Source organism: Scomber scombrus, chromosome 1, assembly GCF_963691925.1.
Source record: "Scomber scombrus chromosome 1, fScoSco1.1, whole genome shotgun sequence".
Classification (NCBI taxonomy): domain Eukaryota; kingdom Metazoa; phylum Chordata; class Actinopteri; order Scombriformes; family Scombridae; genus Scomber; species Scomber scombrus.
In genome coordinates this window covers 19,012,462-19,035,602 of record NC_084970.1, presented here as the reverse complement: position 1 = coordinate 19,035,602, position 23,141 = coordinate 19,012,462, and the positions used below count along the sequence as shown (strand labels likewise).

At 39.7% G+C, this 23,141-nt stretch overlaps 1 protein-coding gene across 1 annotated transcript in view; it reads right to left on the bottom strand.

Moving 5' to 3' along the window:
* tcf12 (transcription factor 12) overlaps positions 1 to 23,141 on the bottom strand; it is an 80,992-nt gene that overhangs the window by 16,505 nt on the left and 41,346 nt on the right. Inside the window, exons 7-12 of the mRNA XM_062422390.1 lie at positions 20,249 to 20,381; positions 19,018 to 19,070; positions 1,643 to 1,742; positions 893 to 1,032; positions 318 to 471; positions 84 to 154 (exon numbers count right to left, since the gene is read on the bottom strand). Coding sequence (XP_062278374.1) covers positions 84 to 154; positions 318 to 471; positions 893 to 1,032; positions 1,643 to 1,742; positions 19,018 to 19,070; positions 20,249 to 20,381 — 651 coding nt within the window. The remainder of the gene's footprint in view (positions 1 to 83; positions 155 to 317; positions 472 to 892; positions 1,033 to 1,642; positions 1,743 to 19,017; positions 19,071 to 20,248; positions 20,382 to 23,141) is intronic.

Genomic DNA, 23,141 nt, shown 5'->3' with positions numbered 1-23,141 from the left:
ACAAATCTTTTATGATTCAATTTAATAAGAAACATGTGGTTAGATGAACTGAACTCCTGGTTAAATTTGCAGTTATAACTCACCGAGGCTAAAGCCTTGCCCAGTGCATCTCCAGTCTGTGAGCTTCCAGTGGCGTTCCCCCGATTTGCAGCGGCTAAGAAAACACAGAGGGAGGCTTTGTAATCGCAAACTCAGACAAATGAAGAGTGGTCACGGTACACAAAGCAGCTGTCCGACTGCCTGACTACCTTTACAGAATGTATGTTCAGCAATTATTGCATAATCAGCTGTTTTGAGCAGGTAGCTGAACTGTTAACATGAGAACGTACCCATGACCCCATTGGCTGTGTTGACGGACGGAGTGTGAGCCGCAGTGACGAATGGTGAAGTGCTGGTGTTGCTTCGATGGAAGCTGGACATGGGAGGAAGACTGGCATTGATGTCCGGGGAGACTGAGTGTGTGGGGTAGTTCTGGAAGAGAAAAAACAAAAACGCAGAAAGAGCTCATTTATTCTCTAAAGTCTATATTCCCTTTTTGACATCTCCCAGGCTGTAACGGAGCAAAAGTTACTGGGAGGAGGAACAGAGATAAAGAAAGGGCAGGCAACATCTGCAGACTCTGTGTGATGCCCAGCCAGCTGAAACAGGCGGGCAGACGAGAACAGATCAAACACAGACACAAAGAGGGTCAGCAGTGTCTTCACTGATAATAACCAGAAAACAACTTACGACGCACACACCCACTCCAACTGCGGGAGCTATGCGGAGGGAGTGCTGGGCTGGAAAATAATTGACATGCTGTGCATTCAGAGCAGCACATTAGATCTCTTGATGGCAATACGTAGTCAGTAACAGATATTTTTATTTGGGGGTTACCAGGTGATCTCCTTACCAAACGGTCGTGTGAGTGCAGGGTGCTGTAGTTTCCCGACTGTGGCATGTGAGATGAAGATCCTGCGAGCATTCCACTGTAGCCGGGCTGACTGATCCCATTGGACGAGTTCCATGGGTCAGTCGAACTGTGTGTACCATCTAATAATAATAAATAAATTGTTTTAGCATACTATTTTACAAAACTGGGGGCCACAACATGCAGTTTAGTTTTGACACAGAACCAGACAGCGGCTAACCCCCCTCTCTGTGCTCAAGAGTTGGGGTCACAAGAGGAGTTTTTTTGGGCTCTTGGAATTGAAACCTGATCCTTGTCCTGAACACAGCTGAGATAACATGAAACTAAAACTAACAAAGAGGTCTGCTTTTCTGTCTAGATCTGCGAGTCAGTCAATTTACTTAATAATGAATACAGACTTACTGTAATATTGTAAGTAAGTACTGCTAGCAAAGTGAAATCAGTCAGGCATCAAAATATAGCCTTGAATTTATTGTGTTAACTGTCACAAATGACCACATGATGAATTACAAACTGATATTATTAAAAGCAAAAATTGAAAATAAAAACTGCTTAAAAGAAGGTATGGACTTGATGTCCTGCCCCGATTGACACACTTTAGTGTACTGACAGAAATTAACACAAACATAAAGAAGATTATTTTAAAATAAAACATTTGTGTGAGAAGACGTTCACTTAATTTAACTGCGGCACCAGTAAATAGACATGAGTAGACGTGAAAGTCTGCCTTACCAAAGAAAGTGCTTGCAAACATACTGCTGGAGGGCTTAGGAGAGGAGTAAGAGGGTGAATCTCTGTTGAAGTCCTCCGAGTTTGGGGATGGTGCATACACCTGCAATGAGACCATGAACGTTATTAGTACTGCAAGATACAGTAAAAATGGTTGTTTATTCAAAGTGTAGAATAAAGAGACACAACTTTGGTATGCTTTAAATAGTACGAAGTATAATGACTGAAACCTATAAAATGTGGCATCTTATCTTAATTGAGGTAAACACCTTCAACACAAATGCAAAGTACAGTCACAATTACACACATGTTACATGTTATGTAATGTAACCACGCCGTAACCCCACATTCAGAGAGTATAAATATATTTCAGTGTTCTTTCAGACCATGAAAGGTAATTTGGTTGCCAAAAAAAGACTTGTTTAGCAAACAAAAACACTCTCTAAGGAGTCCGATTTTTTTTGATAAGTACATTATGTTTGAATGGATTTAAGCCTTTCGCTCCAGAAAATCTGCATTAGCATTATCTCCACTACCAAAGACTTAGTGCACTGTGCTAACTAAACTCACAGCTAGCATTCAGCTCAGCTGCACCCTCTCGTCCAAATATGGTGACTTCTGGTTCCAAAAATCCAAGATGACAACACAAACTAATAGTTGACTTTATGATGGCTACATTCATTATTTTTTTTTTTACAGTTTATAGCATGAATACGCATGCACAAGTAAAAACACACGTAGTGTAGATATGGCCCTAACACCACAAACGCACACACACTTTAATGACTAGCAAGCAATCAAGCTCAAGGGAGGAGTAGATTATCAGGGGTATTTGCATTTCAGATCAACCCAACCTCTAATGGAAGTATAATGATACCCGATTACATGCATAGACTAAATGCCTGGCAAATTACAGCATTCCCAGAGAGGCAGGAATCAAATAAGTGGTACAAAAAAACAGCCTGCTTTGCTTTCTTTATAATTGTACCTGCAAAGCTGGTGGTAGAGTGAAAGGAGAGGCACAATGGGCATGCTGTTGTACAGCTGTGTGTGTGCCAAGCTAGGCGAGAGGATCAAAGAGAGTGGAGGCCAAACACCAGCGATGTGGTCTCTGACTTCATCCACTCCACATGGAAGGAGAGCGAAAGACAGAGCACAGTGGAAGGGAGGAAGGGAGAAAAGGTTCGGACATATTCTCCCTCCCACTGACAAGACCGGATGACCCCTCTGTCGTTTAACACTAATCAGAGGCAGACTTGCCAGCTAGATTACACCTGCACATTTCCAGCCTGAGTCCCATCCTCTGCTTACTTGTGAGATAAATTCCTTTTTTAATGGCCTCACATCGCACTCAGATGTTGGCATTAAGACAGCTCACCCCTAAAGAATTGTCTTTTTAATGCCTGCGATAAAGGTTGTTTACTTGCTTAAGTAGTTTTTTTTTATAGTTTATGACACAGCGCTAATAGGAAATATATCAATCAAATTCAATCACTCGCTCGCACACATGTGAACATGATATAAATGCACAACGCAGCTTAAGTGAGACTCAGGGTTGTGGGGCTTTGCTGAGTGAGCAGGACTGCAGCATGTTGTTGTCTGGGTGTGTAATTAAAGTGCTGCGGGAGGGGTGGAGCTCTCATGGGTCTTCTGGCTTACACATGTGACCAGGGTTGATAGTAGTTCCATGGAGAGCTCAGGTTAGCCTCACACAGGAGCCCGGGCTTTTGTCTTTTGCCTCTGTCAGGCGCTCAATGGGCAGCATATGGCAGTGGATAATGCTAATTGTCCTTTTTACCCTGGGCTAACCAGTCAAAGCATTAATAAACCATCCCAAACACTGGGTGCCTCATTCTGCCAGCCTATGGAAGAGAGGGCCCGCCTGGGTTTCCTTTTACAAGGCCATTAATTAAAAGCTGTCACTCAAACGGATCAGCAGACCAATAGACCTACACCAGTTGTTTGAGCATCAGAGGTTATTTGTTAAAAAAAAAAATTCCCACACATTACAAGCTTAGACTCATGAACATAAAATCACATCAAGTAACAGTCAACATCAAAGTTGACAAAATCAATAAAGAGTAACCGATAATTTTTTTTTTGTTTTCAGTTCGGCAATGACTTGAGTAAACAGCTACAAACAACAAAAAGGCAAACTATGAGGCCAAAATTTCATGATGAAAGATAATTTTACATCCTCATAACTGAATGAAAAGCTATGAAGACTTGTGTAAGGTAGTGACAGAACAGTTCGAGCTGTTGGTGAGTAATACACTGCTTTAGATGAAAGATACTGTATTGACTTAATGCCTTTCAACAACACTTCACTGCACACCTTCCTCCGTGTCTAAAAGCTTGTACCTGCCTTTGCAGTTGCTGCCACACCAATCAAAATATCAACCGTTAATACACAAGCTGTCAATCCACACTAAGGATGGAGCTTAATAACAGGAAAAGGAAAGAAAAGGAAATTTAAATAAAAAAATAAAAAATAAAACTGAAGGAAAATCAGGCTGATGGCCAAGAAGCTCAAACCGGAGTTTAAACACACTCTTAATGAAGTGTCCTGTATTGTGCTGTATGTCATTATTTGGAATCGAACCATATCTCGAGGGCATTTTGTTCCAAGTCCAAATCTTGCACACTTAGAGGGCTTAAGTATGCACGACAGACACGATCCCTCTTCAAACTGTAGGAGTGCTCAGCCTGCTTGGAGGGGCGTTGTTCAGCATTTGTGCCTGATACCTGTCAATGCTTTCTGGAAAATAAAGTCCTCAGTGTTTTCATGCATAAAACTGTGATATTAAACTAAAAGACTCACAAAGAGCAAGTTTCACTGGTGAGATATGTTGACATCAGGAATGTTTTAAGAGAAATGTAGATGTTTTCAAGACTATGAACTTCACAGGAACATTTCACACGTATCTGGTTAAGTTTCAAAAATCCTTCCAGATGAAATTCTTATTGTGCTATAAAGGAAAGAAAAGATCAAATACAGCAACACAGTGTGCCTAAAAATCCAAATATTTACAGTGAATTAAATATTTTCACATGAAACTGGAAAATAAATAAGTAAATGCTCTCACGCATAAACACATCAATACTTTAGCGATGCAGCCATACAACCAGTAAAAGCTCAACCAAAGGTGGGAACCTGAACAAATTAGAATAATCAATGATATTATTTTAAATGTGCCATCATCCCTTTCAGCCACCTTAAAATATACTAACCAATACTAAGTACTAACTAAAGTCAAAGCACTCCAATATGCATTTGGATGCATGACTTTGTCTTATGATCCAGGCAAGTAACTGAAGATGCAGCATTTTTCTTTTTTCTTGATGTATCAAAGCTGCAAAATCTTTTATCCAACAGCACACTGTGACAGCTGAGCAGCCCACTGAGAGTCAGGTTCTCTAAAAATAGAGCAGCAACCACACTGCAGAATGATACCCACCAGTCGTTAATGCCACAAAAATTTGGTTTTGGCATAAATGTAACATCATTAACTACTCAGAGCATGTGTGCAATGTGTGTACAGTATATATGACAGATCAGCACACACACAGAAACATCACCACCCACGCTCTGACTTTGTGTTTCACATGCACTCAAGCATGCACGCTTCACTGCATATGCAACACATGTGCACATTTGGGGGATGTAAGGATTAGCTTCTGGTGATGAGCACTAACCTTTAGAAAGCATGATACCTGTTGCACCTCAAGACAACAACAACAGGCACGTCCCACTTGAAAGACCACAAGCTGGTTCTTTAGCTTTTATTATTTGTGGATATCATTTAATGACATTCCACTAGTGGAAGGAAGCTATCTGTAAGGCAAAACAAGAAAAAAATAGGGTCTAACAATGGCTGCAGGGCCTTCACTTCAATTTTTTTCTTTTTCACTAATAGGAGACGGAAGAAAGATCAGTGAGCTGCTCCATCTGTATTGGTTCCGTGCCACCAGCTCACAAGCCAACGGCCCACTGTGAATTCTCCCAGTGCTCCAGATGGTGAGCCTGCTCTGCAACTCTGCATTTATAACAAATTAATGTGGATCAAGTTGATGCGAAGAATGAGCACCATCTTTCTTTTTTACTTGCAAGGAAAAACAAAAATAAATTGGTGCTGGTTATTTAACAAGTGCTTTTGATCATAAAGTTTGCCCATTCAGTCCACATGCTATCAATTTTCTCCCCATCACCAACTGTAACACAAGCCTGTTAATACTTAATATGAAAAAGATCAAAGTCATCTTTTGTGCAGCAGGAACAAAGAGGAAATGCTGTAATGGGTTATAAGGAAAGTTGAAACGCAAGATTGAGTAAGATGACCTTTTTAATACAATGTCCTAAAAAGGCTAACCTCTTTATTTTTCCCTCAAATGCACGTGCCCTTTCAGAGCACAGGCAATGACAGGTGGAAATCTGCCTGTGTAACTTGCTTATGACAGGATCATTACTTAAGGATTATTGAAAGGCACTACAGAGCTCATTCAGCCATTGTCAGATCTATGTCCTTGAGCAGATTTGTATGCCCATAAGATTAGTTTTTCCATTTCTTTTTTTTTTTTTTACCATGAAGACAGAAACAACACTTGGTGATAACAACACAAGCACAACCAAGCCTCATACTTACATTACTCAAAACAACAGTGGAAACTCCTTCAAGTCAAAGTAAACCAAACACATATACACACATACCATGATGCGTGTATTTACAAAAAAACTACTTACACAGCTTTCAGAGTAACAAAAATCAAAGAAGTCATTACAGAGAAGTTCAGAAATCACATTAGGCTCCCTGTGGTGTCAAGAATGCCAATGTGATTAAAAACAGATGGAATAACAGCAACACTGGTGCTTGGAGCTCAATCTGCAAACAGGAAAGTCTAACCTCAACAGGCAGCCTCTTTTCACTTAATCATTCCCAGACTCCCACTTGTTATTATTTCAACCCAGTCTCAGAGCTGAAGCATCCAGCCAGTAAAAATAAATTCAAAGCTGCAAAAAAGTGAGAAAAAGTTTTTAAAATGACAAAACTTTTTTTATATGTTGCTTATAATTTGTAGACAAAGTAACATTCCTTGTACAAAGCAGAGATTCAAAGCAGCTTTAAAAAGTGTGCTAAAATAAGTTTATAACGCACTTAAAATGTTGGATTTAATTATGCTGTCACACAGCTTTAACTGATGTAATGGAAAATCAGAGAGAGGAGCCTCGGACTCACATGCATGCAACAATCACTGAGACAAGTACGGTCAGATGGACAGACAGACTAAGAGCGACAGTCAGTGGGATACACTCACACACACTTTTTCTCTGTCTAATACACACACACACACATTCCCAAAGAGATTACTCACCGATTTCCCGTTGTAGTAATACATTAAAGAGTTACTGCCCATTCCAGGGACAGGGTAGGCGCAATACATTATAGCTTTAACAATTAAAGTGATAACGGTATATTACAACAGCACACTAGCTTTCTCTCTGGACATACATCCAAACCGTTCAAAAGGGACTAATAATTCTTTCAGTACTGGCCTCCACACACCCCACTCAGAGGAAACTTATGCAAAGCAGGATTGTACCATTCCCCACTCAGGGAAGGGGGTGGCTGTCAGAAGGGAGTGGCTCATATGGTACATCCCTCTCTTAAGCCTCTAAGTGCTGAGGCAGAGAGGAAAAGGATGGGGGGGGGGGGGGGGGGGGGGAGTATAGAGAAGATAAAGGGATGTGGGTGGGACAGAAAACAAATGTGTGAGCGGATTTAGACAGAGAGAAAAAAAATGTTAAATTCCCAGCATAAAAAAATGCAGATTTTTGCAGGGGAACCCCTACAAACTCAAACTATAATAATTTAATGCTAAGGAAGAGTTTGTTCATATATGTGATTTCAAAGGCGACCTAATGAGAGCAGAAGTAAGTGCCTGTTCTCTTCTGCACATTTTAATCCCAAGTGTGTAATCTTTTTGTTTCTGCAATGATTAAACAGATCTACAGGCAGTGAGGTAGAATATGGCTTTTGTAAAAATGCAACCATCTGGCAACACATTTTACCTGTTCCCCCACTCAGCTCGTAAACCAATTAAGAGTCATTAGTGAGAGAAAGTGAACACTCAACATGTACGAAAAAAGAAAGCACAAAACAGCAGCTCAAACGGATGTATCCAAATCCAGGTAATGCGGGGGGGGGGGGGGGGGGGGGGGGGGGGAGGGGGGGGGGTGGAATGGAATGGACTAGATGGAAGATATTCATGAAATGTAAAAGATGGTGTTGGCAGAATGACATGTCGAGTTGAGAAGTGCCTGTAAACACTGAGATGTAAAGCATGCAACAGCTGCAAAGGGGGCTGGCTCGTGACGTCGGAAAATAATGCTCCACTTCCTAAACCCTGGGGGCCCTTAGACAAGGGGGGGGTGGCATCGCCAGCCGTTTTACTCCCGTTTACTGTCACTGCAAGCAACACAGCTCACCATTACCTTTATAATGTGGGAGGAGGGAGAGGAGGGGAGAGCAAAGGACAGGAGAAGAAAGGAGAGGAGGAGAGGATAGATACCATATTCCACTAAGAGCCCGGTCTGTACAGTCTGACTGGAGCCTTTCATGTCTACCACTCCAAGCTTCCTGGACTAAACACAGGCCTGTAGATTCATTGAGAGCATTATTGTTGTAGAAAGATGAAGGCTTCCACTTCCCTAAAAAAACTAGGTCTTTATCATGCCTTTCCTTTAGTACTGTTATTATTTATCCCCCTCCTTTCTTCTTCGGGACTCTTTTAAACTCTTCCAAAACACTGGCTCTACATGCTGTTACCGCTTTATATCTGGCGCTGTTTCAAGTTGATGCTCTAAGGAAAATGGTCATGATAGAAGTGTTTGAAGGGTCTTAAACAAGTCCAGACACAGAAAACAGTGTTGCGAGGAAAACACATGAAAGCAAAGAGAAATGGGCATTAATTTGGGGAATTGTGCACACATATGACCCCGGTGCCGGCTGAGTCAGGACACTGCCAGCGCATTTCTTTTATAATGACTCTGCAGGAGACACAGTGAGAATGACTGTACATTTTAAGTAATGGAAAAGTTTTGTTTCCTTAAACCTTATGAATTTACAATAGTGAAGCACAGTTTTGATGTCGTGAAAATCCGTCAACATCAGTCAGGGAGATGAAGGCCCAGCTCCACCACCTGTTCACACGTCCCTCTCTAAAGACGCCCGAGGCATCACAAGGTGCTTTTCTTGGAGTTTGTTTCAGTGTTAAAAAAAACTGTGTGCACATCCACAGGCTGAGGTCACCCCCATCTCATGCATGGATTTAGCAATGATGTCATCAGACAGGAAGATTGTTTCCTGTAAGAAGCTCTGGCTCTAATTAAGGAGGGCTGACTTAGAGAGTGTGGGGTGTGAGAAGGGGTCTGACCACCATCCTCCTAAACTCCAGGCTCTATGATGAAAAGACTGATTTTAATACTACTATATTTTGTCCTATGTTTTCATTATTTCGGCTAATTAGGCCTATTGTGATGTCACTGCTGTGAAATCCTGTCCAAATTAAACCGTTTCTCCTTTTGCATAATATTGTTGACAGTTTTTTCCCCCTTCCTTTTCTTGTTTCACGTCCAAACAAGTCAGCTCGGATGACATCTTTGTCAGCCATCAACTCATCACTACTACAGATGCATCACGATTCCTATTTTTGCTCCCTGATCACTGAACATGCTGTGATCACAGTAATACAACAAAAACTGTAATCTGTTCATTTATCATTCTACATTTGTCTGTCAAAGCAAACATTAAAATAAATGCTTGTTGGCTATTGTAAGTCAGTGAGGTCATTTTGAACACATCATCAGCTAATAGTGTCATACATGTCTCTTATAAATAAAAGCACTGTTTTTTTAAAGTTGTAAGTAACATAAAGCAAACTGTTCATCATTACTGTTGTAAAGTATTAACACTGTGCATCTAATAACAGAGTGTCACTGCAAGCAACACAACTCACCATTACCTTTATCATGTGGGAGGAGGGAGAGGAGGGAGGAGAGGAGAGGAGAATGAAATGAGAGGAGGAGAGGACCGTCTATCTATTAAATTTAAGATTTTTTACTCCTCCATTCTTGTGTTTTCAATTTAAGAGATTCCTTTATTTGCATATTTAACTAAAACAATATATAATATTTTAAAAAGTAAAACGGTGACCCCAAGGGTGTAAGTTTGATTAGGAAAGTGGTGGGGACATAATTTGACTGGGGATTTGCGATGAATGCAATGGAAAATGTAGGAATTTTTCATTGACTTCCTGCAATTTTACAAAGTATATTATGACTATAGTGCTTTCTTGAACATACAAAGGTGAAAAAAATGATCAGTCTCTCTCTGTCTCTCTCTCACACTCTCTCTTTCTCTCTCTCTCTGTCTCTTGCAACTACAGTAACCCTGCAGTCACACAGATGGGATACAAAACTTGGAAAGACAGAATAGCAAACTATCAATCATGCAAGAATTTTGGCCAACAGGTACAATGCCTAAAGAACAAGAACAGTTCATGTTAGCCAAGTCAAAAGTAATAGCACAAAATCCCTCTAAAACTGTCACAACATAAATATACTAGCTACTAGTGCAACGTTAATATGCCAAACTACTTCTGTTTGTACAGCGCTAACCTACAATTGTTGGTCTGTAGTGAGTTAGCATGCCCGGGACAGCTGTGTCTTTCATATCACTGAACAATCAACATGTTTAATTTGATACTGGTAACACAACATTATGATCACAGAAGGAAAAGCACCTGCGACACGACATCCTTGGACTGTCTTGTGCTCTATTCTCGAGCTCTGCATGCACTGTGCTACTTCTGCTTCAGTCAAAATGCAGTTCAGCAATCACAACGCTGCATGTAAAGGAGGCGGGGACAAAGTGAACAAACACCAACAGAAACTCTTCTTCCCATCCAGTGGGGACATGAGGAAGTTAACCATTTGTAGATCTGATGGAAATTATATGTGATTTAAACACATTGGAATTAATATCAAATTAGTAATGGGGACAGCTGAAATTGGTCTTTGCACATTTCTTGCCTAAGAAGTCTTCCATAAGGACTTTTGTACAGGACTTTTTAGGTTCAAATGTATGAACAAATATTGAGTATCAGATTGCCTGCACTACCTACTGTAACTGTCAGCATAGTGGACCTGTAAAACTGGGAGTTTGGACTGTCGTTAGGAAAAATGGAGACATGCTATATCACAATGATGACAACTGACTCAGACACACTCTGACAGCAGGAATAGAGTTTTTGATGGACGGGAAAAGCAATGAAACCTGTCTGACCAAGCTGCAACAACAAGCAGACAGGGCATCACCAGACATCTGAATGCACACACACTGCTGTATGAGAATGAACTGGTTCGACAATGGTTTACATTGAGTCATTGCTAAAAGAAAAACCTCATAACCAACAGTGGTTGTGTTTCCTTGACAGTTATACAACATGGTCAGGTTTATTCATCTGTGTCTACTAAATGAGATCAACAGGATGCCAACAATACTGTGGAGGACCCTGCACTTTTCTTGAGCCCTCTCTCTGTCCATGATGAAGATCAAGATCCTCAGCAGCTACGACTGTAGCTCAAAGACATGTTGTGTGATTATGGGATGTGCTTTTATCAAGCTCTTGACAAGAGAAAATTCTTCATGTAAGAAGCCACGCGAAAAGGAATACTGAGCTTCTTCATGAACTTAATCTGATCAATCTGAAAATCAAATAAACTTGACTGACTGCCACCTACTTGAGATTCTGAGACTGTTAACAGCAGCTGTGTCTGCAGCATAATAAGGCGGACCTGTCCCATGAGGCTGTGCACCACAGAATAAAAACATTAAGGCAAGCAATAAAACACACACAAACAAAAAATATGGAATATACCTGTAGACCTATGTCTTAAATGTTGGAATTAATAATGAACCAATTTTACAATTTAAAAAAATAACAATATAATCAATTTTATAACAAAAACAGAAATGTTACTCACTAAATTTAAATCTTGAATTTCTTTTTATGTTACAAGAAACTCTTTTCTTGTTTCGTGTGTTTTACAGTGTGTCTGACAGTTTTCGTTGTGGAACTGATTTTTTTTGTGGGTTTTGTGGCAAAATTACGAGTAGTTTATTTTAAAAATAGCTGTTTTAAAACACACTAGGTAGGCACTGCTACAAATCCATGTTTTGAACAAAATGTCATAAAAAAATTTCACTTTCATCGCAGATGGTAGCAATCATTAGGCAGCAGAGTTTTACCAATGCTGCCCATTATAATCCTGCTTTTGTACATACATTGCACGCATTTGTGTTTTCAGTCATGCTTACAAGCCTGCAGGAAGACTACACACAGATTAATAACTGGGCATGGCCGCCTTCAAACAACAGCTAATCAAAACTTGCTCTAAAAGTCTGATGGCAGTAAACATATGTTACAAAGCTATTAACTATATCCATTCCTCACAGTTGTTGGACATGTGTCCTGAACCATTTGATGAAAAAACTAAAGACCTTGAAACTAAAAATATTAGTTCTCCTGACAAAAGTTAATTTTGTTTACATTCTTGAGAACACAAAAACAGATTTGTATTGTTCCACATTTAAGAGTGAATGTGACAATGAAAACAAGAAGTGTAGATGAGAGATTTTAACAAGTGAAAGAGAGAGATGGAAAGCTATCGTTCAGAGCAGTGGTGAGAAGTGAGAGTGTAATTCTTCTAAGGATTAGTTTCAGCTGATTTCAAATGAGGGGGATTGACTCTTCTGTTCCAGCTTCATCGGGAAGGTCACTCCATCATTGGGGAGCCAGGAATGATGAGTCTAAAGGCAGACTCAAGACAAAACCCCAGACAGCACAATATTACAGTTTTTTAAGTTCTCCTCCACTCAAAAATGTTTGTTTTTTTGTTCCTTCAGTTGAATGTTTGAGTTTCACTGTGTAGATTTAGTTTTCACATTCATCTGCTGCAAGTGGAACGTTTCTCTGAGATCAATGAAAATCCCATTTTAATGGGTGGGCAATTTGTGACATCTAGTTTGGAGGTCAATCCTGGTCCAGTATTCTACTAGGACAAGTGTGATGTGGAAACTTGAAGACTCCAGAGCACAAACACTGAGAATGGATTTTACAGTGAAGTAGGAGTCATCTTGTGTCCAGCAACTTTTTAAATGAAAAATATTTTAATATTTATAGATTCTGTGAGGGAGAAGGAACAGATGTAATTCTGAGGATTTGAACAATATATTTCAAATTTTTTTGTGGAAAAACTATAGCCAAAAATTCTTATTCAAAGTAGAGTAATTTATATACATCTTAAAACAGGTTCAAGATCTTTATATTGTTACGATTATATCATCTTCAGTTCAAATGTTCAAATTGATGACATCTATTTTCCCAGCAGAAACATCACTTTTCTGTCCTTTTTCTAAACTGCAACAATCTCTTTTGCATGTTAGGTAGATTGTTTAGAAAGAACAAGCTTGTTCATCCTCATCATAACTTTGCCCTTGTGTTACAAATACATAGGAGCCATAAATGTACACACTGATATATTTCCAAAATGTCTGCATAGCCTATAATTTATTTTTAACAAAGAGTTCATATTTCTAAGCATAACGGCTAACACTGTTTTTATGAAGTGTATTTATTTATTTGTGCCATAAAACTGTATAGAAATGATCAACTGAGCTATTTTAAAAACAAAGCACTAAGCTATACTAGGTAAAACAAACTAACTGACACTAAACAAAAAGTTCAGCCACTGGCACCATTATATTGTACTGGTGTGTGTTTAGCCCTCACATCACATTAAAAATAACCTTTAACCTAGAACTCAAGTCAAGAAGCTCAGCTACAACATGAGCTTCATGTTCTTCAATTATGTGTTTTCCAGGTCACGGCAGCCAGGCTTCAATGGTCTCTAAATAACTCGCTCTACCTTAGTGATTGTTGACAGGCTGTGTTCTTGAGCCTGCCAGCAATCCGAAATCAAGGTTTGCATTAATGCTGTAAACTCACGCAAGCCTTACATGAATAATTTACAACAGGCCACAATGTGAGTAATGACTTTAATCTGTGCATTATTTTCGTACTCTTTGTCCTTTTAACTCCTTGTTCTCCTTGCAGATGAAAGAGGTCAGGGCTCTGGCTTGTTTGCCTGTTCCATTATCTCCAGCCTCTAATGTCAGTGGTAAATTTCAGCAACCCAAACAAAGATAAACACAAAGCCCATGGTCCCAGAGGTGGCCGCGACTGTTCAGCATCATCCCAGTCAAACCAGGGCATCTATCTAATCAGCCATCTGATGAGGCCATCTCTGGGGAGCTTACTAAACTGGGGTCAGGTCACAGCCTAAAGAATTGTCTCCTGCCAGTAGCTCAGGCTGAACAATTTTATCAGCTGCAAACAACATACAGAACCAGACACAGTTTGCAATACACACTGAATTCCTATTCAGTTATATTTCTGCTGCTAAAACAACACATACACAACATTTTGGATAAATAACCTATTTATAAAATACTGATCACACATTGGTAAACTCCAAATTATTTATAGCAGTAATAAACAATGTAATGTTTAAAAGAACAAAGTAAAGAAAAGCCATCAAGTACATGTGCTGAGCTTCTGTACACACACACACACAAACACACAGGCACACACACACGCACACACACACACACACACACACACACACACACACACACACACAGACAGACATCTGACTCACACATTTTTAGTTTTACAAAGCTGTTGTTACACTCTCCGTGTCCTCAAGTGCACGAGGGTCTGCTAGGGTCCGTGTGATGTATTTTTCATCATCAGAGGGTGTATGCTGATTAAACTACTTCAGAGAGTATTATAAAGAGAACTACTATATGTGTGTGGTGTCCGCATCTGTCCGAGTACGTGTCCGGAGTATAATCGCATTCTGTAGTTTGGTCTCTTACACAGCTTGTTCTTTCTCTTTAAATTGCACTTTAACCTTTGATATAGCCTTGTTTGGAATTACAATTTTATAACTTTTTAACTTTTAAAAAATAGTTACTGGAACAAATAAAAGATATTTTAGAGAAAGTCTAAAACTGTAACAATTAGATACATTTGTTAGAAATGACGATGTTCAATTTATAGAAAATTACCTCCGCCTTTGCAAAAATTAGAATAAACTGATTTATCAAAAATTGTAAATTAGGTTTAAACAACTTGAAACTCAATGAATATGATTTTCAAAACTACGTTTTGCTGTTTATTGTCTTTTACTCTAATTAATCTTTATTCCGTTGTGCTACAATTTTTTTGGTCATTTTTGAGGAGGTAAAAGCTCCATCTTGCTAAAAATGGAAGCACTGGCATACAACTTAGCTGTTCATATTATTCTTATTACAGTACTTGTTGTGTTCAAAGGTACAATAAGACCTGTGAAAACTCTTTCAACTGGCTTGACTAAAGATTTGTCGAACAAAGCAGGCACTGCTCTTTAAAAACAGTTTCACCTCCTTGAAGGTACAAAAACTATACTGACATTATTATTCACCTATTGTTTTCTTTCCTTGCATTACATAGTTCATCAAGATTGTGTTTGGAAATTAGCACCATAAGCTGTGTCTTCTGATGTATTAATAACTAGTAAAAAGACATGAGTGGATATTCGACAATGCAGTTGAACATATGAGCAGGTTTATTGTGTTTAAGTGTTTATTTATGTTTTTAACCTACCAGTATCAATGTTAAATCCATCTGTGTGATAACAACAACAAAAGACAGAAATAGCAAATTTACAGGATTATATTTTAACCATTCTGCTGGGTGGCACTCAAATCTAATTTTACCTAGAGACTGGTAAAGGCCTGGGGTGATCCTGGCTGTTTACACAGGGCTTTACAGATGTATTTCATCTAACGTTTGTTCCTATTACTGTGTTCTGGCCTGCTGTGGTTTAGAGCGAGAAACAAGAATGAGCTGCTCTCTCAGAAACAGGAACATTAGGTTACTGTTGTAGTGTAATATTATGATCTCTTGTCTTTGTGCTGTTGAAGACAGATGGATAGGGAGAGAGAAAATGTATCTTTTGAATGTCATGCACCAGACAGCACTGCAAGGAACATTTCTGGGTCTTAAGATACAGAGCCTAGAGCAGACTTCCTTTCTTACAGCTCGCACAGTACAAATCTCTCAGAAACAAGGGTGTCGGAGTGATCTGTCAAAAGCAAATGTCAATCTTTTTTGTCATCCACACTCAGGGTTCTCGCTTGCGAAAGTCCCAGAGGGTAGCTGAATCTCAGCCGCCTCTTTCTTTCTCTCATCCTGCAGCCATACCGTCACCAAAGCAAGGGAGGAAGTGTCACATCAAGCCGCTGCGCCTCTGACAAGGGTTTGTAGGGGGGGAAAAACACTATTTACACAAACAAACTGACACACACACAAACACACACTACGCCCTTGCAGCTTCCCATAAATATCCAACAAGATGCAACTTTGCCGCACGAGCCACAGAAAACTCTCTCTCTCTCTCTCTCTCTCTCTCTCTCTCTCTCTCTCTCCCTCCCTCTCTGTCTCTCTCTCTCTCTCTCTCTCTCTCTCTCTCTCTCTCTCTCTCTCTCTCTCTCTCTCTCTCTCCCTCTCTCTCTCTCTCTCTCTCTCCAGTTGTCCTGTCAGACAGGTACTCATGCAGCTGCCCATCAGCATCCCTCAGCACAGCCGCCTGTCTGTCCAATGACAACATGCTCTGTCCTTTGGTCTCAGCACTCAGCATATACAGTCAAATAATGCACTGAGCCAATTACATCCCAGGTGTCAACTGTGAAAAATAAAAAGTGAAGCTTTCATGTTGCCGGTTTGAGCACTTTAAAGATGTATATGTCACACAAGTCTGTTATTTACATGTATTCCAATTTGTTAGCATAGACTTTATATTTACATTATTTTCATTCATAAAAACTAAACAGCTTCTTAACCTAATGGTGGACAGTACAAATGACACAACTACAACCACATTCAGAGTACTGCATGTCTGCAAACACATCTCGCAGACCACAGAGGGAAGTATGTGTGTGGCTGCAGGCGGAGGGTGTCTGTATATAAGATGAAAAGGACCTATAAACATTTAAATGTTTGCAATCACCAGCTGCTCCGTCTAGATAGCCTCCACATCCTGGTGCACTGCAGTGTCAAAACCTAAATGCACAGAGGATGTGCTCCGGTAAATATTTTGATTCAGCTCCATCATGTAGTGTACACACACATCATGCTTGGACTTGCAACTTACATTGCCCATCTGATTTAAAACTCCTACATTTATTTTTAGACTGAGGAGGGAGAATACGAGCTGGAGGAGAAAAAAGGGGGGATTTGAGAATGAAATAAATAAATAAGAAAATTCCCAGCAGTAGACATAATGATAGGAAGCACTGTGTTGATGCTTTCTTTTTTTTTTTTTTTTAAATCAAGCAGCTATTCAGGTCTCTGGTGAGGCTCTCGCGCTTGCTTACACAAGCAAAAGCTTTCAGTGGCATCTGCAGCTGCATTCAAGCTTTACAGGTATGCTGCAGGCTCTTCACACAGCTGCCTCTGGCGAAGTCGCTCTGACTCCAGGTGCACCTTCCCCTCAGCACTTCTCAACACCACCTTCAATCCTTCCAGCGTCGGTGACAGCAGCGCAAACACAGGTCTTGGCTGATAACCATCCCCCGTCGGTCACTATACACATTTTTAAGGGCCACAAGTAGCTGTTTAAACCATCAAATAGGTGATGCCACTGTACCTCACCTTTGCTTCCTATTAGTCCAATACCAATATCCTAACACCTCCTAAAAGCTGCCAGACAACCTCCCACTCACCATATTCCACATATACCACCTATCAAAAACTGGCTTTATGTTTTCCTTTCCCTGTCAGCAACTTATAAGAGACCTATAGCCCTTTATTCAACACTGCCATCTTTATTCTTTCAAATGGGATCAAAGACTCACGGGGATAATTCCTCCAAGTTCCAGGCTTTATCTTCTGAGCAGTACTGAGTGACAAGACGAAGCTGTATTTTATCCCGGCTCTGTCACTGTTTTTCCCCATCTACCATTGTACTGCTTGATTGTACTCTTATGAGTCACAGAACCACACCTGCGCCCATGTGTTAAGTACTGACAAATAAAAGCCCAGCGTCCATTTACACAACAAAGAGATGTAACCCATGAGGGAACCATTCTTTGCCTCCCTCCCTCCGTCTGACAAGACCTCAGATATATCACTTACTTAAGAGGAAGGCGGCACACGTTCCTGCCGCTGCCAAAGACTGCTTCTCTCCCTCATGCTCTGACAAACTTCTTTTCAAATACAAATCCAGAAACAAAACACATGCCAGCCTTTTATGTTCCGCAGCCTGTTCCATATTTGATTTCAGAGTAACAGCAGTAGAGGTGACGATTATCAAAGCTCTGAAAGGCAAATCCAGTCTCAGACTCCCTCACCAAATAAAAAAAAAAAAAACAGAAACCTTTCATTGTTTAACAAAAGAAAAAGCAGGGATTTGGTAAACCAGTTGCTTCTTATTAAGAGGAGAAGGGGAAAAAATCATTGTCTTGTACCAGTTCTAGGAATTTAAGCAAAGCTTAATAAAACCTTTGTCAATCCACCAGGGTTTTAACAATGAACATCTGACTTACTGATTTATGCATATTAATGAACTCCAACACCCCCTTGTCTAAGCGAATGCAAGCTGAGCTCCACACTTCTCTGCATCCTAATGGTTTCTGCTCCACCGGGATCATTACCAATAGAAATTTCAGATATTCTGAGCTATTAATCTCTGTCTGTCCTCCTGTTCGGCTACGTAATGACTAATTAAACATCAAAAGAGCAGAGCTGGGGATCCACTCTGACAGCCTCTCTTTCTCCCAGGAGAGGCTGTGAGGAGGCTAGACTGTGACAGGGCAGCACTGAAAATCAATCACCTCGAGGTACACATGTGTATGCACACAAACACACACACACACACACACACACACACACACACGCAAGCACGCATGCACACACATTCATGCATGTACACAGACACACACTCACACATATGCACTAAAAACTGACACAAAGATATAGCCTGCAGAGACGTTTTCATACTAACATGAAAAAAACAAATATGAAAATTCACAACTTTGCTTTGTTAATAAACTGTCTTTCAAAGACAAGACAACTGAATTCCCCTCCAAGAAGTGTGTCGGGGATGTCGAGAGCACTCTTTGTGTGTAGGTGTTGAGAGGGTGGGCGTGTGTGTCTGCTTAAGTAAGCTCACTGTGAAATCTATTTATATGAGAGGTAGATGATCTTCCACTCACAGATGAAGGCAGGCCAGGAGGGACCTTGCGAACCTTTTTTGTTTGTAGAGGATCTGTGGAAAGATGAAAGCACGTCTATTCATTCACAGGCCAAAAAAAAAAGGAGAAAAAAAGAGGCAAGTATAAATGTGCTGAGAACAGACTCCGGTGCATCAACAACATTTATTTTTTATGGTATTGCTTTGTGTTGAGTAGTATTTGGGAATCAATTATGACTTCCACAAAAACAACCTTAAAAGGAAATGACATCATTAGATATGTTTACTTTAAATTATCTTTTTGTAATGAAGCAATAAAGTAAACCTTTTTATGTACAAACCTTTCCTCAACCTGTTTTGTCTCTTTCTATTTTAGTTATACTGTACTAACAGCTGTTTCCTGACATAAATGACATAATTTTACAAAATTAGAGCTGCCTTCACCACATAGTGATGTACTGATAGTGGTAAACTGATGTGTGGTCAAAACCAACATTTTTAAAGGGGACCAAACATGCTTTTTGTAATTTTCTGCCATTTATATACAGTTTTAACAGCGTATTTCTATGTTGAACTTGGTCAAAGTTCGTAACTTTACATCTTTGTTGCTTAGTTGTTGACATCATAAGTAATAAATGAAAATAAGAAGTAAAATCCTACTACAACTGTTTGGTTTTGTCGCCTTTAGAGCCACCAGAAGTCTGCAAGGCGCAGTTTTCTGAAGCTAACCAATCAGAACAGAGTGGGCTCAGTGAGGGGGGGCTTAAAGAAACAAAAGGTAAAACTGCCTGTTTCAGACAGAGGTGAACTGAGGGACTGCAAAAAGGACCAGAATAAAAATAGATACAGAGTTTTTTTTAACTATAAAACATGCACATACAATCCAGCAGAGCCCCAGAATAAAAAATATAAACCAAGAAATGTGTATTATATGTCCACTTTGAAAGCTGGATTGTTGGTGTTGATGGTGATAATAACAGCCATTTCAGGGGATCTGTGCAACACTGCCAATTTTTAAGTAGGTGAAAAGACCATGTAACAAGAAGATCCTCTTGCTAACAGGAAGAAGTAGTCTTTTTTCATTCATATTTCAGAACATACCTTTTATTATTCTTTCAGTTATGTATCAAGTATTCATTTTAAGGTTGTCATTATTTTAAATATTGTAGCTACAATTATGCTTGAGTAAAAGAAAAAATGTTTTAAGAATCATTTTATGGCACTTTTTAAATAATGATTGAGGTGGCACTGACCAATGGGCGGAGTATCTTGTAGAAGACGTCTTCTGGGATTGGCTGCAGTGAAGGAGTAAAACGGAGCAGCTGACTTCCCCGACGCAGTCACTGAACTAGGACTAGCCAATGCGATGTCTGACCTCAGAGAAGACTGAAAGACAAAACAAACACACAGATGCTTAAAACTTAAAAGGCAAATAGCAGCTTTTCATTGTCAGAGGTGATTGTGTGTTTACTTGAGCTGTTTGTAGTAAAATAATCTTCAAGTCAGCAAGCAATTTCATTTCATGTCTCATGAATTATTTTTTTTAATGTGTTTAATTTTTATTATACAATCCACATTTAGCTTAAGAACAGCTTATTTCCTAAATAAAACATTAGCAGAAGCATGCAAGCATTTAACTTGCTTCACCTCAATTGTGAAGATCATGAAAATTAATTTAAAATCTATTTGTATGAATTGAAGAGCAGGATTTTGTGAAAATTCAATGTTGACCTCTGAAAATTGTTAAAAATACTATTTCCACCTCTGTATTCTTCAGGTCTTTTTGACCCCTATGCCTGACCTAAGCATCTAGGATCTCTCAGTTCGAGTGTGCGGTTGAGAGAGAGAGAGAGAGAGAGAGAGAGAGAGCAGAGAGAGAGAGAGAGAGAGAGAGAGAGAGAGAGAGAGAGAGAGAGAGAGAGAGTGAGAGAGAGAGAGAGGAGAGAGAGAGAGAGAGAGAGAGAGAGAGAGGGAGAGAGCGTGTGTGAGAAGGCGAGGCTGTGATGACCAGAGCAAATAGTATGAAGTTAGAAGTATAGCAGCAAACAGTGCTATGTGTGTACAGTTTAGATTATTTGTCAGTGACAAATCAATGCTACAACTCCTCAAGACCCAATATAAGCTCCTGTGTCTTGCTCGTCACCCAGCTGAAGTTAACGAGGTTAACACCGGTTTTAACTCCTGTTTATTCTGTGTCACTGTGTTAACGTTTGAGAGCTTACCATGTCATCCTATCACCAATATCTTTTTGACCTCTTCCACCCCAACAAACTGGATCAAGAGACCAATTAAGAGCTTGGTCTAATTAGAGTAATAGGCTGCAGACCTTAAACACAGCAGGGCAGGAATCACGTGAGCGAGTACAACTCAGAGCAATGTGTAATAGCTGGCTTGTAAACTTGAATCATGTGCCTGCTGGAATCCCCTCTGCAGGCTGAGGATCGACACAGTGACCACTGTAACCTTTCTAACAGATGTTTAAAACAGACCTTTGATTCTGATTGACAACTGGTGCTACCACACTGGAAACAACTCAAAATAAACTGAAGATAGTGCAGATATTGCTGTATTTTATATATATTTTAGATATATTTTATATCTCTGATTTAAAAAGTAGGTCAGCAAAACTGTCAGAGACAACATGGCACACTCGTAATCCAAAAAGAAAAAACCAGGTTCTGTAAAATGACAATCTGTCACAGATGCCACAGCGCTGACAGCAGATGCACCTCTGCTTCTGCCTTTGTTTGATGATACTGAATCCCTGCAGCAGTCTGGCCTTTTTTTACACTTGCTCTCAGGAAGAAACCACTAACAAGTCGTGTACATTTGAATACTTGAAATAATTTCTGACCCACGCACACCTCTGAATTAGTTTCATTTACTCAGTAATCAAATGGTGCTTTTCCTCTCACAATTGATAAGAGAATATATATGATTATATGATTATGCAATTAAAGTACTAAGCTACACAAAAATGTTTTAAGAAGAGATTTTAAAGATATTACAGATGTCGCCTCTCTGATCTTGATAGGCAGCCTGGCTCTAACAGCGAAGGACCGGTCACCATTGGTCACTAGGTGAGATCTGGGAATAACCAGCCGAGCCCTATCCAATGATCTAAGTGAACACCCAGGTACATCGGGAGTCAATAAGTCCTCGAAGTAATTTAGAATGAGGCCATTTAATTCCTTAAAAGTGATAAGTAGAATTTTAAAATCAATACAGAACAGAGCAGGCAGCCAGTGTAAATTGGCAAGTACAGGAGTAATATGTTCGTATCTCTTAGTGCCAGTTAAGATCCAGGCAGCAGCGCTCTGTACCAGTTGGAGTCGGTAAAGTGAGCTCTGACTGATGCTGGCATGAAGTGTACTGCAGTAGTCCAGGAAGGAAAAAAAATGCCTGTATGATCTTATGTAGATCAGTGAGAAACAAGAATCACCAGTCTTTTTTTTTTTTGTTCAAAGAAGCTCAACTGGTCAACCTTTTTTCATTTGAGCATCAAAAATTACTCCAACATTTAATATCACTGAAGCAGGCAAACAGATTATCGGGACTGCTGGTGTTGTTGGATTGAATACAGTATAACTGTGTGTCATCAACAAATGTTCAAAAATTCTGGTTCGCAATGTTAACAAAATTATTTGCACCTAAGCTCTGACAGGCAGAATGAACAAAAAAGTCTGAATGGATATCACAGCAGGGCTCTTTTCTGAGCCTCAGAGGTCAAGTGCCATATCGAGCAACTGCCAAGTAGCCATGTGGCAAGTAGATCATGAGATCAATTATCTTATTTAATTATATGGATTAACCAGTTGACAAAACACCAGCTGAAAGGCTCATATTTTGGGCTGTGAATTCTAACATTAAAACATAAAAAAAAATATTTAACATACATGTCTTGTTAGCACTCCAGTAGTTATTAAAAACTCATGATATAATGTTGATAGATTTCCTGAGGAAATAAATGGCTTTTTAATCTTTCTGTCTGTTTTCTTTTATCAAAGAGTATCCATCAATCGTGAAAAATGTCTCTACAGCTGCAGGTCTGAACAAATTCCCCAACTCTCACCTGGTTTCATCATCTTAACTCTAAAATGGCTTTACTTAAGTGTTCCCCTGTATTCATGTGGAGGTGTGCCACTG